At 42.3% G+C, this 12903-nt stretch overlaps 1 protein-coding gene across 1 annotated transcript in view; it reads left to right on the forward strand.

Moving 5' to 3' along the window:
- ATP8B1 (ATPase phospholipid transporting 8B1) overlaps positions 1-12903 on the forward strand; it is a 128216-nt gene that overhangs the window by 87313 nt on the left and 28000 nt on the right. Inside the window, exons 9-15 of the mRNA XM_006116564.5 lie at positions 529-611; positions 3879-4037; positions 4348-4436; positions 6810-7000; positions 7860-8068; positions 9706-9749; positions 10589-10745. Coding sequence (XP_006116626.1) covers positions 529-611; positions 3879-4037; positions 4348-4436; positions 6810-7000; positions 7860-8068; positions 9706-9749; positions 10589-10745 — 932 coding nt within the window. The remainder of the gene's footprint in view (positions 1-528; positions 612-3878; positions 4038-4347; positions 4437-6809; positions 7001-7859; positions 8069-9705; positions 9750-10588; positions 10746-12903) is intronic.

Below are 12903 nucleotides of genomic sequence, written 5' to 3' on the forward strand. Positions count from 1 at the left end.
AGGCCTGAGGGGGAAGGAGGGTAACTGCCGCCACCACCACCAGCAGCAGCGCAACAGGGATAGAGTGACTTCCAGCTTCTCACTCTGTGTGGCAGCTGGCACTTAAGCCCCTGGGCAGAGTTGTGTGTGTCTCCATGTGCTGCTCTTGAGTCCTTGGAGCAGCTCACAGAAATGCCTCACCTCCAATCCAGGGGCCACAGGGACATGTTGGCAGCTGCTCTAGTTCTTCTGCACTGCCAGTGGTGGTAGCAGAGGCCCCCAGGCAGTTTTAAATCGCCCTGGAGCAGCATGCAGTGCTGGAGGATGCACAGCGGGGTGGGGAATGAACAGGGACGACAGGTGGGATCAGGGGAGAGATCTGGCCCTGAACTTGGGTGGAGCGGGCCCTCCAGACCAGGAATTCCTGGTACCTGGGCATCACTGGTTGATACAACTGGCTAGGTGTGTGTGTGCATGTGTTCGTGTTGCTTTAAATTTTCCTCCTTTTTTTTCAGGTTTTGGTAACATGCTTTTTTTTTTTTCTTCTAGTGAAACTAACTTGAAGTTCAAAATGTCACCTGAGATAACAGATAGATATCTCCAAGAAGAAAGTGCAATGGCAGAATTTGATGGTTTGTGCAAACACTTTATTTTCATTATAGTTGTTCAAATGTTGCCTGAATAACTTACAACAACCAGACTGAGCTTTAGTTTTGTGTATGTCAGTGTATGTCCGGGGTAGAATTGCCAGGTGTCCGGTATTTGCACTCTCTGTCTGGTTAAAAAAAAATAATCAGAAAATACTGGACACATGCAATGTCCGGTATTCTCTGATTTTTCCGGCTGCGCACTGGACGGAAGCCTGGCGTGGGCGGGGGGAGTGGCTGAAAGGCGGGGCCACGATCAGCGCTAGAAGCCTGTTATTGCACAGTAGCCTGGCGGGTGCAGGGAGAGTGGCTGGGAGTCCCAACCACTCCCCCTACCCCCGCCAGGCTTCTGCGCAATCACAGTCTCCCAGCCTGGGAGTCCCAGCTGGGAGGCGGGACTGCGATCGCAGCTCTGGGTGCTTCAGAAGCCTAGCCGGGGTGGGGGAAGTGGCTGGGAGTGAGCGATCGCTGCTCTGGACGCGTCAGGGCGGGGGCGGGAGGGAGTAGCTGCGGGGGGGGGGGGGGGAGTATCCGTACTTATTATCCTGTGTTCCTTTTTTTTCTTTGCTCGAAAAATCACTGCAGGGGGAGGGAGGCTGGCTACACGCAATGAGAAATGGGGTGAAAAAAATCAGAACCAAGAAACCAAACCCTCACTGTTGTGGCCCCTGACTGAGAAGGAGAAATACACTCCTCACATTCTCCTCACACACCAGAGCCTAGGGGGGGCCAGCCTGGTAGATTCTGTGTGCTCCAGCCCCGCAGGGATGTAGTCAAGCAGGGTGCTGCATGCAGCCCCCAGCTTTTAGGTTCCCTACCACTGGCATATATAGTTCTGTACGCAGTACAAGTAACTGGATTGACTGGAAATAGTGTTTTGCTCAGCAGTACAACCTGAAAGACGCGATTTTGTATCATGGACATTCTGTGACGTTGATAACTGGAGAGGAAGAAAATCCTAAACTAACATTTCCTGTTTGTTTGTTTGTTTGTTTGTTTTTGTTTTTTGGTGGGGTTTTTTGTGAAAAAGAAAATGTTTCATATTGGGATCCTGTAGAGTAGAGTCTATTCCTCTTAAAATTAAACATAATTTTAACGTGCAAACACAAAACGCTATATTATTTTTCAAATTTCACATTCTCTTTTGATGGGGACCTGAGAAAGACCTGTATTTCTTTTAGTAAGATTCTCTAGCAATCTTGTGCTTTACAATGCCACAAAGAAAAAAGTTTCAAATACAGGCAGTCCCCGGGTTACGTACAAGATAGGGACTATAGGTGTGTTCTTAGGTTGAATTTGTATGTAAGTTGGAACTGGCTCCAGATTCAGCTGCTGCCACTGAAACTGACCAGGGGCTGACTACAGGAAGCCGGAGGCAGAGTTGCTCTGCCCCCAGCTTCCTGGAAACAGCCTGATCAGTTTCAACAGCTGCTGAATCTGGAGCCTGGGACAGAACAGCTGGGGCGCTGCCTGGTAGGTTCCCACAGGACCAACCCGGCAGCACCCCAGCTGCTCTACCCGAGGCGTCCCGCAACAAAAGCCTGGTCTGCTGGGGGGGAGGGGGCGTTGGACTCCCCCCAGCAGACCAGGGGGACAGGAGCAAAGCCGCCCAGGCGGCGGCTTTGCTCGGGTGTCCCTGGTCTGCTGGGGGGGTCCAGCGGCTTCGCTGGACCCCCCCCCCCAGCAGACCAGGGAGACCGGGAGAAGCTATTCTCGCCCCGGAGGACACGGGTGGCGACCCGCCGCCCATGAGCTCCGGGGCGAGAAAAGCCCCGTTCGTAAGTGCGGATCCGACATAAGTCGGATCCGCGTAAGTCGGGGACTGCCTGTAGATTTTACAGTAAATAGGGGGTAAAAAGTAGTAAAAATTCTCACCATCTGACTAAAGTTCAGATTCAATCACTAATATTTTTTGTTCACTTACTTTTCGAGAGACAAATTTTTATGTGTTCATAAACATATTGGAATCCAAACTTTCAAGATTATTTGAATTTCCTTTTCAGACAGAAGCAGAAATACTATATGAATACCAAGTGACTAAATGTAACTTACTCAGTAGCAGTAAAAATAACAAAGTTCAAAAAACAGACAAGCTAAAATACATTCATTGTAATTGTAGTCATGTGAGTCCCAAGATATTAGTGAGACAAGATGAGAGTGAGTTAATATAATCTTTAGGCCAACTTGTGTTGGACAGAGAGACAAGGTTACAAACCACATGAGCTCCTCTTCATGTCTGGAAAAGGTACTCCCAATTTCACCACAAAATGCAACGTGGAACAAGATTGTTTAGCATACGTAGTTAGCACGTAATGCATGGCACCAATCACAGTAGAGTTATTTATTAATGTCTCTGAAGACATGACAAAAAAATATCTACCCCAAACACATTGTCAAATCCTCCATTTCATCCTCACACATAACAATTTTACATTGACCAACAAACACTATGCCCCAATGATGGGAACAGCGATGGGTATCAGGATAGCTCTCCAATATGCCAACCTTTTCATGGGCCACCTTGTAATATATGCTAACTGTTTGTGCTAAACAGTCTGTTCTATGTTGCCTTTTGCTGCTGTACAAAAGCTTGGTCTGATTTACACAATCAGTATAACAACATTGCCCGGGTGTAAAAAAGAAATCTGCACTAAATCTGAGCAATATAGTTTTACCAACCTAGACTATGCTCTTCCTATTATCATTATTACAGTTCTTTCCTGTTGGCGTGGAGAATCTTCATTAAAGTGCTACAGTCAGGGGAGCTGACAGCTATGCCAGGTGCCTGGGGATGCGGGGGGAGCATCTTGGCACACCCGGGGGGGGGGGGGCTCAGTCTAGGGTTTAAGTGATCCAATATGAGAGAGACCTACCTTCCTCTTCCATGTTGGCCACTTTCATTCTTTGTAAGTAAGATATTGGCTGGAAGTTTGCTTAAGAGGGCCAAATATAATATACCAATGGTAGCAAATAAAGAGTTCTGCAGCGTACTGTGTATTTGTAGTCTGCAGAGGAAATTAAAGCAAAATACCAACAGATTCCCCATATTCAACACTTTTAATAAAATAGTATAGAGTATCTGTGCACTAAGATTTTCAAACTAATATTTCATTAAGAACTTGTACTGTAATTTTTGTAGCAGAATCCAGTGCTGCTCCTGTAAAAGGATTAAAGTAAATTTCTGTATAATATTTTATAACATCTCAACTCTTATTAAACATTTACCTTTTTTAACTTTAATATTATTATTAGGTGTTGTTGAATGTGAAGAACCCAATAATCGACTAGATAAATTTACAGGAACATTATTCTGGAGAGGCATGAGTTATTCATTGGATGCTGATAAAATTTTGTTGCGTGGCTGTAAAACCAGGAATACTGACTTCTGCCATGGATTGGTCATATTTGCAGGTATTTATCTAAAAAACTAAAGTATTTGAATTAAGTATATCAAAGTCGCTCTGTGAAAGGTAAAAGCCACATCCCATAACTGTCCAGCATAGGAATTTATTATAACTTCAATTGAAGCTTTTGTGTGAACAATTGATTCCTGAAGACCTCAGGGTAATGGGTGCAGAATCTTCAGTTCCCATGGATTCCTTTTCAGAATCCTGACTTGACAGCTCTCTGCACAAGGCAGAATCAGACGCTTACAAGATCTAGTGGTTTTTTTAGAAAATGATATTCACACCTGATGTCTTTTCTGTTTTTTTTTTTAAAGGAGCAGACACAAAAATTATGAAAAACAGTGGAAAAACCAGATTTAAAAGGACTAAAATTGACTCTCTGATGAACTACATGGTTTACACGGTAACAGATTTGATTTTTATTTTTCTATTACATTTTTGGGGTTCCGATGGTATACTTGTGAATGTTGTCCTGATGCGCCTAGCTTTAATAATCATTATGCATAGAGAAACATGAAATTAGTTTAACTTCTGTGCCAGGAAAGATAATGGAGCAAGTAATTAAGGAAATCATCTGCAAATACTTGGAAGATAATAAGGTGATAGGGAACAGCCAGCATGGATTTGTAAAGAATAAATCCTGTCAAACCAATCTGATAGCTTTCTTTAATAGGATAACGAGTCTTGCTTAGGATGTAGTATACCTAGACTTTAGTAAGGCATTTGATACGGATTTGCATGATATTCTTATAAATAAACTAGGCAAATACAATTTAGATGGGGCTACTATAGGGTGGGTGCATAACTGGCTAGATAACCATTCTCAGAGAGTAGCTATTAACGATTCAGAATCCTGCTGGAAAGGGATAACAAGTGGGGTTCCGCAGGGGTCTGTTTAGGGACTGGTTCTGTTCAATATCTTCATCAACTATTTAGATATTGGCATAGAGGGTATGTTTATTAAGTTTGCAGATGATATCAAGACTGGGAGGAGTTGCAACTGCCTTGGAGGATAGGGTCATAATTCAAAATGATTTGGACAAATTGGAGAAATGGTCTGAGGTAAACAGGATGAAGTTTAAAAAAGAGAAATGCAAAGTGCTCCACTTAGGAAGGAACAATCAATTTCATACATACAGAATGGGAAGCGACTGTCTAGGAAAGAGTACAGCAGAAAGGTATTTAGGGGTTATAGTGGACCACAAGCTAAATGAGTCAACAGTGTGACGCTGTTGCAAAAAAAGCAAACATGATTCTAGGATGCATTAACAGTGTGTTGTGAGCAAGACACGAGAAGTCATTCTTCCGCTCTACTCTGCACTGATTAGGCCTCATTTGGAGTATTGTGTCCGGTTCTGGGTGCCACATTTCAAGAAAGATGTGGAGAAATTGGAGAAGGTCCAGAGAAGAGCAACAAGAATGATTAAAGGTCTAGAGAACATGACCCATGAAGGAAGACTGAAAGTATTGGGCTTGTTTAGTTTGGAAAAGAGAAGATTGAGAGGGGACATGATAGCGGTTTTAAGGTATCTAAAAGGGTGTCACAAGGAGGAGGGAGAAAAATTGTTCTTCCTGGCCTCTGAGGATAGAACAAGAAGCAATGGGCTCAAACTGCAGCAACGGAGGTTTAGGTTGGACATTAGGAAAAAGTTCCTAACTGTCGGGGTGGTTAAACACTGGAATAAATTGCCTAGGGAGGTTGTGGAATCTCGATTTCTGGAGATATTTAAGGATAGGTTAGATAAATATCTATCAGAGATGGTCTAGACAGTACTGGATCCTGCCATGAGGGCAGGGGACTGGACTCGATGACCTCTCGAGGTCCCTTCCAGTCCTAGTATTCTATGAAGTCTATTTAGACCCAAATTTAGTCACTAACCCTGCACGTTCACATCATAGATGGATCGTGTTTGGGGGTTAGACACTCAATGAAGTTAGTGGGCTTCCTGTGATTGATGGGTTCTGTCTGTCAGAACAGTATATTATAAAAGAAAACAATTATAAAGTGAATACACAAACTTTCATTGAATATTTTAAACAAATGTTGATTTTTTTATTTTAAAAATAAACGTTCACCTGCATTGTTAATGGGCTAAATTAGGCTTTAACTAAAACAAACTAGGCTCTGAGCACTTCAATGTTGCATGCCTCATTTCCAAATAGAATTAAAATGCATCAATTAAGCTATTTACATATAGTAAAATGTGAAAATTAGACTTTAAAAACTTATTTCAGTTCAAATGCAGGTCTGTTTGAGGCAAATCTTTTATATGTTATAACACAGGTAAGATGCGATGTCTTTGTAAAAATTAACATGTTGGCCAATGTCCTTTTTTAAAAAACAGAACTTTCAAGGGAAGGGTTGGTTACCCTAGTTGATGAGGTTTTTTTCTCTTAACTACTAAGAACAGTGCTGGATTTATGCACAAGCTAAGTAAGCTACAGTTTAGGGCCTCAAATTTTGAAGGGCCTCTAAATACAAAAAAATTACAAGTTTGTAGTTGCATCCTCGCCTATGTACCAGTACTTATGCAAATATAAAACATTTATTATTTCTATTTTCATTGTCCTTTCTGTTAGAGTAATACTCCTTTTTAAAATAATACTTTGGGACCTCTTACACTTCTCATAGCTTAGGGCCTCAGCATGTCTTAATCTGGACCTATCTAAGAATGTTTAATGTGATTCTTCATAGAGGTCAATGTTAGGAATCCAGCCTATCAAATGAGGCCGTTGACTTAGAAAGAAAGATCTTGAAAACTTTTTTATGTTCTAGATCTTTATTCTACTGATCCTCCTGTCAGCTGGCCTTGCTATTGGACACACTTATTGGGAGCAGCAAATTGGCAATACATCTTGGTATCTCTATGATGGTAAAGACTACAGCCCTCCATACCGTGGCTTCCTTAATTTTTGGGGCTATATCATTGTTCTTAACACCATGGTTCCCATTTCTCTCTATGTGAGGTAACTGAATCTCTTTGTTTTTTAAAGTTGAACATGTGGTGGATATGGAGTAAATTAACTGTATTGCCATTTGATGAGGCTTCCTCCAATCCCCCTCTTCCTGAAAGGAAAATGTGTTTTGTTATTTCCTCTTATTGGTATTTGCAAAGAAAGGTGAGCTTTACTGTGTGTAACTACAGTGTAAAATTCTTGAATAGAAATTGCAGAACTAATGCTAAAAACACTTGGCCTCTAGTAAATTAAAATACTGTATGGTTGTAAATTTGCAACATGAAAAATCTTTACTCCAATATTCAAAGACTGTTGAGCAATAGGCCAGATCCTGAAGGAATTCACTTCTGTGTGTAGCTGTTTCTGTGTGAAACTGTATAGAAGAAGCTGCTTACAGGATTAGGAGTGGTGTTGAAATTTTTCATATATTTTAAGTTCAGTCTTTTTGAGAGAGAGAACTGGCTCACATCTCATGTTTTAGACAGGAGAACATTGAGTTTTGACTCTCCAAATGTTTTCTACTTCATATTTAAATCTCACTTCTGAATATAGCTTTTCCTCCAGTTATGGTAATATGGAGTCACCTTTCACATGCACAATTTGGGGTCTCTTATCTTACTTGTCCTGTGTTGTTAAACTGAACTGTCCACGGTCATTGATTGTTTTAAGTAGCCTGTGCATTGATTGAGTGAAAATAAATGAGCTTCTCTAATTTCTAAACATTTAACACCTCAGCTAATATGGGTTACTTGATTTACTGGTGTCCTTGAAAACTGCTTCAGAACTCAATAGACCTATATAATGTCTTTGCACTTTAATGAATAGCAACCTGCTAACAGTAAGATCTTGTTGTGTCTTACTCAATTAGTGTTGAAGTGATTCGTTTGGGCCAAAGTTATTTTATAAACTGGGATCTGCAAATGTATTACCCTGAGAAGGATATAGCTGCTAAAGCCCGAACTACCACTTTGAATGAACAGCTTGGACAAATCCACTACATCTTTTCAGATAAGACGGGAACACTTACACAGAACATCATGACATTCAAAAAATGCTGCATAAATGGACAAACATATGGTAAGTTTGGGTCATTATGGCTAACTCTTATGCCTCTACTGGAAACTGTTTTTCAATCTTAACTGCAGTGAACACTATTGAGTTTCCACTCTAATAAGTACCTTTTGTGAATGCATTTTAATGACACAAGTATACCCGCTATGGGGATTCTGACATTCTCAACCCCCAAAATATAACTGGTATGGTATCTTTTGCTTCTACAAGAACAGAGATCCAGCTTTGAGAGAGAAACATGAGATTGACTCTTTTAAAACATTTTCTCCTCTGTCCTATGCTCCCAGCTTGTATATAATAGAAAGAAGGGCAAGACCAGGGGAAAATGGCTATGGAAATTGGGCACTTTGCACACTAACCCAAGAGAACACTTTGTGGCTATGACTATGATGATCCAATCAGCATTAACTCACCCATGATGCACTCTAGAAATTCCCCTTTCATGGGAACTAATTGGTGTGCAGTGGGATGAGCAGAACAATTTCTGAAGGAGTTTTATTGAGGTAGCCGAAAAAAGGTACCAGACTCTTTGAGCATGATCTATGACTCTCTAGTTAAGCTATCTATCGATCTATTAGTTTTGTCAAAGCTGAAACATTTCATGGAGATGTAGCTGTTTGGGTTTAAATATTTTGTCAAGGGAGAAGTGAGGAGAGAGTCTATTTGATTTGATTGCTATAACTGTGGCCTGGGAAGTGGGAGACGTAGGTTCTAGACCCTACTCTGCCTTGTTCAGAGTGATCTGGGATAAAAATTTTGCATAATTTGGTTCCTGTGAGGAACATATTTGAAATTTCAAAAATTGTCTCGGCGGTCCCACCGCCCGCGTCCTCCGTGGCGAGAAAAGCCTGGTCTGCTGGGGGGGGGGGCGCTCTAGCTGCGCGCCCTTCCCCCCCAGCAGACCAGGGAGACGCGGGCGGTGGGACCACTGCGGTGCGTCTCGGCGGTCTACTGGGGGGGCCACAGCTAGTTCGGGGTTCCCTCACCCCGTTCGTAAGTAGGGATCCGATGTAAGTCGGATCCACGTAACCCGGGGACTGCCTGTAATGACAAAAATATATTGCCTCTATGGTACTCCCACATCTTGAATACTGCATACTGATGTGGTTGCCCGGCTCCAAAAAGATATTTAGGAATAGTTAAGAAAAGGGCCATAAAAATTATAAGAGGTATAGGATTCTGTCTGAGGAGAGATTTATAAGACTGGGACATTTCAGCATGGAAAAGAAACAAATAATGGGAAGATATGATAGACGTCTATAAAATGACTGGTGTGGAAAAAGTAAATAAGGGAATGTTGTTATTTACTCCTCCTCATAACGCAAGGTCTAGGATCACCAAATTAAATTCATAGGCAGCAGATTTAAAACAAACAAAAATGGAACTTCTTGCCATAGGATGTTGTGAAGGTCAGGACCGCAATGGGGTTTTAAAAAACAACTCGATAAATTCACAGAGAATGGCTTCCCTGGCCTGTTTTCCAGAATATGTGAATTGTCAACAAGGGATGGATTATCTGTTTTGTTCATTCCCACTGGCGCACCTGGCATTGGCCACTGTCAAAAGACAAGATATTGTGCTAGATGGATGACTGGTCTGGATTCACTATGGCCATTCTTACATTTTTATTGTTTCTGTTACAGGCGAATCTAGGGATGAGTTTGGACAACCTCAAAATCATGAAGAAGTAAGTCAGCTGACTTGTTTCTCTACAGGTTGGACCTCTCTTGACTGGCACCCTTGAGACCTGACCGGTCGCAGAAAAGGGAATTTGCTGGACAAGGGGAGATCCCTTGATGCCAGCACCTGAGCCCGCTGCCCCTCCTCGCTGCCGGTTCTTCAGTACAGCTGGGCTGTCTGCAGGTCAGCCCAAGCCCTGGCTCTGCTGCCAGGTGACTAGACAGCTCCAGCCCCACTGATGAACAGCAGGTTGTCCAATCAGGCTGCTGCAGCCTTAGCCCCACTACCACACAGCACATGTGGCCCCAGCTGTGCTGATTCTGCCAGGCTGTCGTGGCTGCAGTCTTGACCCTGATTCCAGGTGGCAGGCAGTCTCAACCACTGCTGCTATCCGGGTTACTGCTGCTCCACCACCTCCCAGCCTGACATGGCCCAGCCAGACTTCCCCTCTTGGGCTGCCGTGGTCCAGGCTGTACTGCAGGGCAGCAAACAGCCCCGATTGCTCTCCTCCCAGACTGCTGAAGCTCTGCTGCTAGTAGACTGGCAGGGTTGCACTGGGCTCCAAGCTGCTGCGCCATCTGCCCCGGGGCTCTCACATCCAGCAACATCCATGGTCATGCCAGACCACAGATGTTGCTGGATGAGAAAATCCCAGATTGGGAGGTACAACTTGTAGCAATATATTGAAGACACTGAGGTGTGAGAGAAGAGTGTTGAGGTTTAGGATTTTATTTATCTTCTGATTTAGTGGATTTCTCTCTTTCACAAAATAAAAGAGAGACTTTTTTATCTAGGCATGAAATAGTTGCATTCACCTCAAATTCTGTTCATTTTTTCCTAATTCAGCAAGTTGATTTTAGCTGGAATATGTACGCAGATGGGAAACTTGCATTTTGTGATCATTATCTGATAGAACAAATCAGATGTGGAAAGGAGCCTGAAGTTCGACAATTATTTTTTCTGCTGGCAATTTGCCACACAGTCATGGTGGATGTTTCGGATGGTGAGTATTTTGCTTTTGTAAAGGAAACAATGACTAGCACTAATCTAATGTGCACCAGAGAGCTTCAACTTCAACATAATTCACACAAGTGAGATGGAACCCCAGGCTATTGTATAAATTCTGGACTAGTTCTTGCCAAACATCTCAGATTGGACTTTCAGTTGTCACAATTTTTGCATAAATGTATATTCAATACTTGCTTCAATAAATATTTTCTGAATCTAAGTTTTACAAATACATAGTGTTTTCCCAGTATTACACTTCATCTATGACAATCTATATTTGATATACAGTTTCAAAAGTGCTAATGCAAAATAAAGGGTAAAATAAACACATGGGCATAAGCACAGATTTTACACACACTTGGGCTGTGTGTACATTGGCAAGATTTTTCGCAAAAGCAGCCACTATTACACAAAACCTTGCTGCCCATCTACACTGGCCGCGAGTTCTTGTGCAAGAACACTGACGTTCTAATGTAAGAAATTAGTGCTTCTTGCTCAAGAACTATGATGCTCTCACTCAGGAATAAGCCCTCTTGAACAAGAGGCCAGTGTAGACCGGCAACATGAATTTCTTGCGTAAGAAAGCGCAATGGTTAAAATGGCTATCGGAGCTTTCTTGCTCAAGAGAGCGTCTACACTGGCATGGATGCTTTTGCACAAAAGCACATCTCTTGTGCAAAAGCACATGCCAGTGTAGATGCTCTCTTGTGTAAATACTCTAATGCAAAAACTCTTGCGTTAAAGTGTATGTGCACAAAATCTTGACAATGTAGATGTAGCCTTGAAGTTAGTCTTCAGTGGGACAAATCCTGTATAAACAGTTAAGTATTTGCTTTTGGTATGCTTTTCCCATCATAATAATAATATATGGAGATATAGCTATCTCATAGAACCTGAAAGGACCTTGCGGGGTCATTGAGTCCAGTCTCCTGCCTTCATGGCAGGATCAAGTACCATCCCTGACAGATTTTGTCCCAGATCCCTAAATGGCCCCCTCAAGGATTCAGCTCACAACCCTGGGTTTAGTAGACCAATGCTTAAACCACTGAGCTATCCCTCCCATTAACTATATATTAATGGTTCTAATATATGCAGTACAGTAGAGTACCAAGCTAAATAATGAAGAATGTTGAACTTTGAAGTCTGAAGAATGAACAAAGGTTAAAGGTACAGATGGCAGGCTGTGGGGAAGAAGTGGTGAACTGTGGAAGCGTGGATAGAAGTCTTTAGATCCAAATACAAGAGAAGGGGACAAAGTGCTGAATTTTCCAGCCACTTTTTGTCATAGTTTTATGTGTATTCATAACTAAATAAAGATCAATAAAGTCTTTATGAATATAGATACATTGGAGAGGGTTTAGGAGAAAAGCCAGGAGAATGGTTAAAAGGTAGGCATTATAGGGAGCTTGAAGCAGGTCTATCTATTTAGCATAACAAAGACGATTAAAGGGTGGCTTTATTACAGTCTATAATTACTTGTGTGGGGACATGAAGAGCCAATATTTGTTGATGGATTTTTTTCTATCTAGCAAAGAAAAGTTTTTAACGTGATCCAATGACTGCAAGCTGTAGCTATACAAATTTAGACTGTTTATAGGGCAACAATTTTTTTAAATGAATGTAATTAACTATAGGAGCAATTTTAAAAGCACATGGTGGATCTGTCCATCACTGGCCATTTTTAAATCAATGACTGAAAAGATCTGCTCTTGGAATTATTTTGGGGGAGTTCTGTGACCTGGGTTGTACAGGCAATTGGACTAGCTCAATCACAATGTCTCTTCTGGCCATGAAATCTATGAACTTATTCACTGTAACTTTCTGCCTGTTTTTCTTAGTCTTTGCTAATGAGTTATTTCCTCCCATGGTTAATATGGCCATAGCTTTCTGTCTTTAGGCGGTTGATCTTCCAAAATGCTGCCAGTGCTGACTGCAGACAGAGGCTGCTTCAGGGCTGCCACCCCCGTGGACAGGGTCTGCTGCCGACCCATGCTGCTGCCCCTGTATCAGAGCCAGCAGTGAAGGGCAGAGGGGAGCTGAGTTAAAACTGTTTCCCCTCGTGGACTGGCTCCCTGATGGCACTCCGCACTGCTGCCTCTGATACAGAGGCAGCTGTGTAGAGTGGCAGGGGAGCTCTGCAGGAGTGGGGCCAA

This window comes from Pelodiscus sinensis, chromosome 6 (assembly GCF_052426305.1).
Source record: "Pelodiscus sinensis isolate ZL-2025 chromosome 6, ASM5242630v1, whole genome shotgun sequence".
Taxonomy (NCBI): domain Eukaryota; kingdom Metazoa; phylum Chordata; order Testudines; family Trionychidae; genus Pelodiscus; species Pelodiscus sinensis.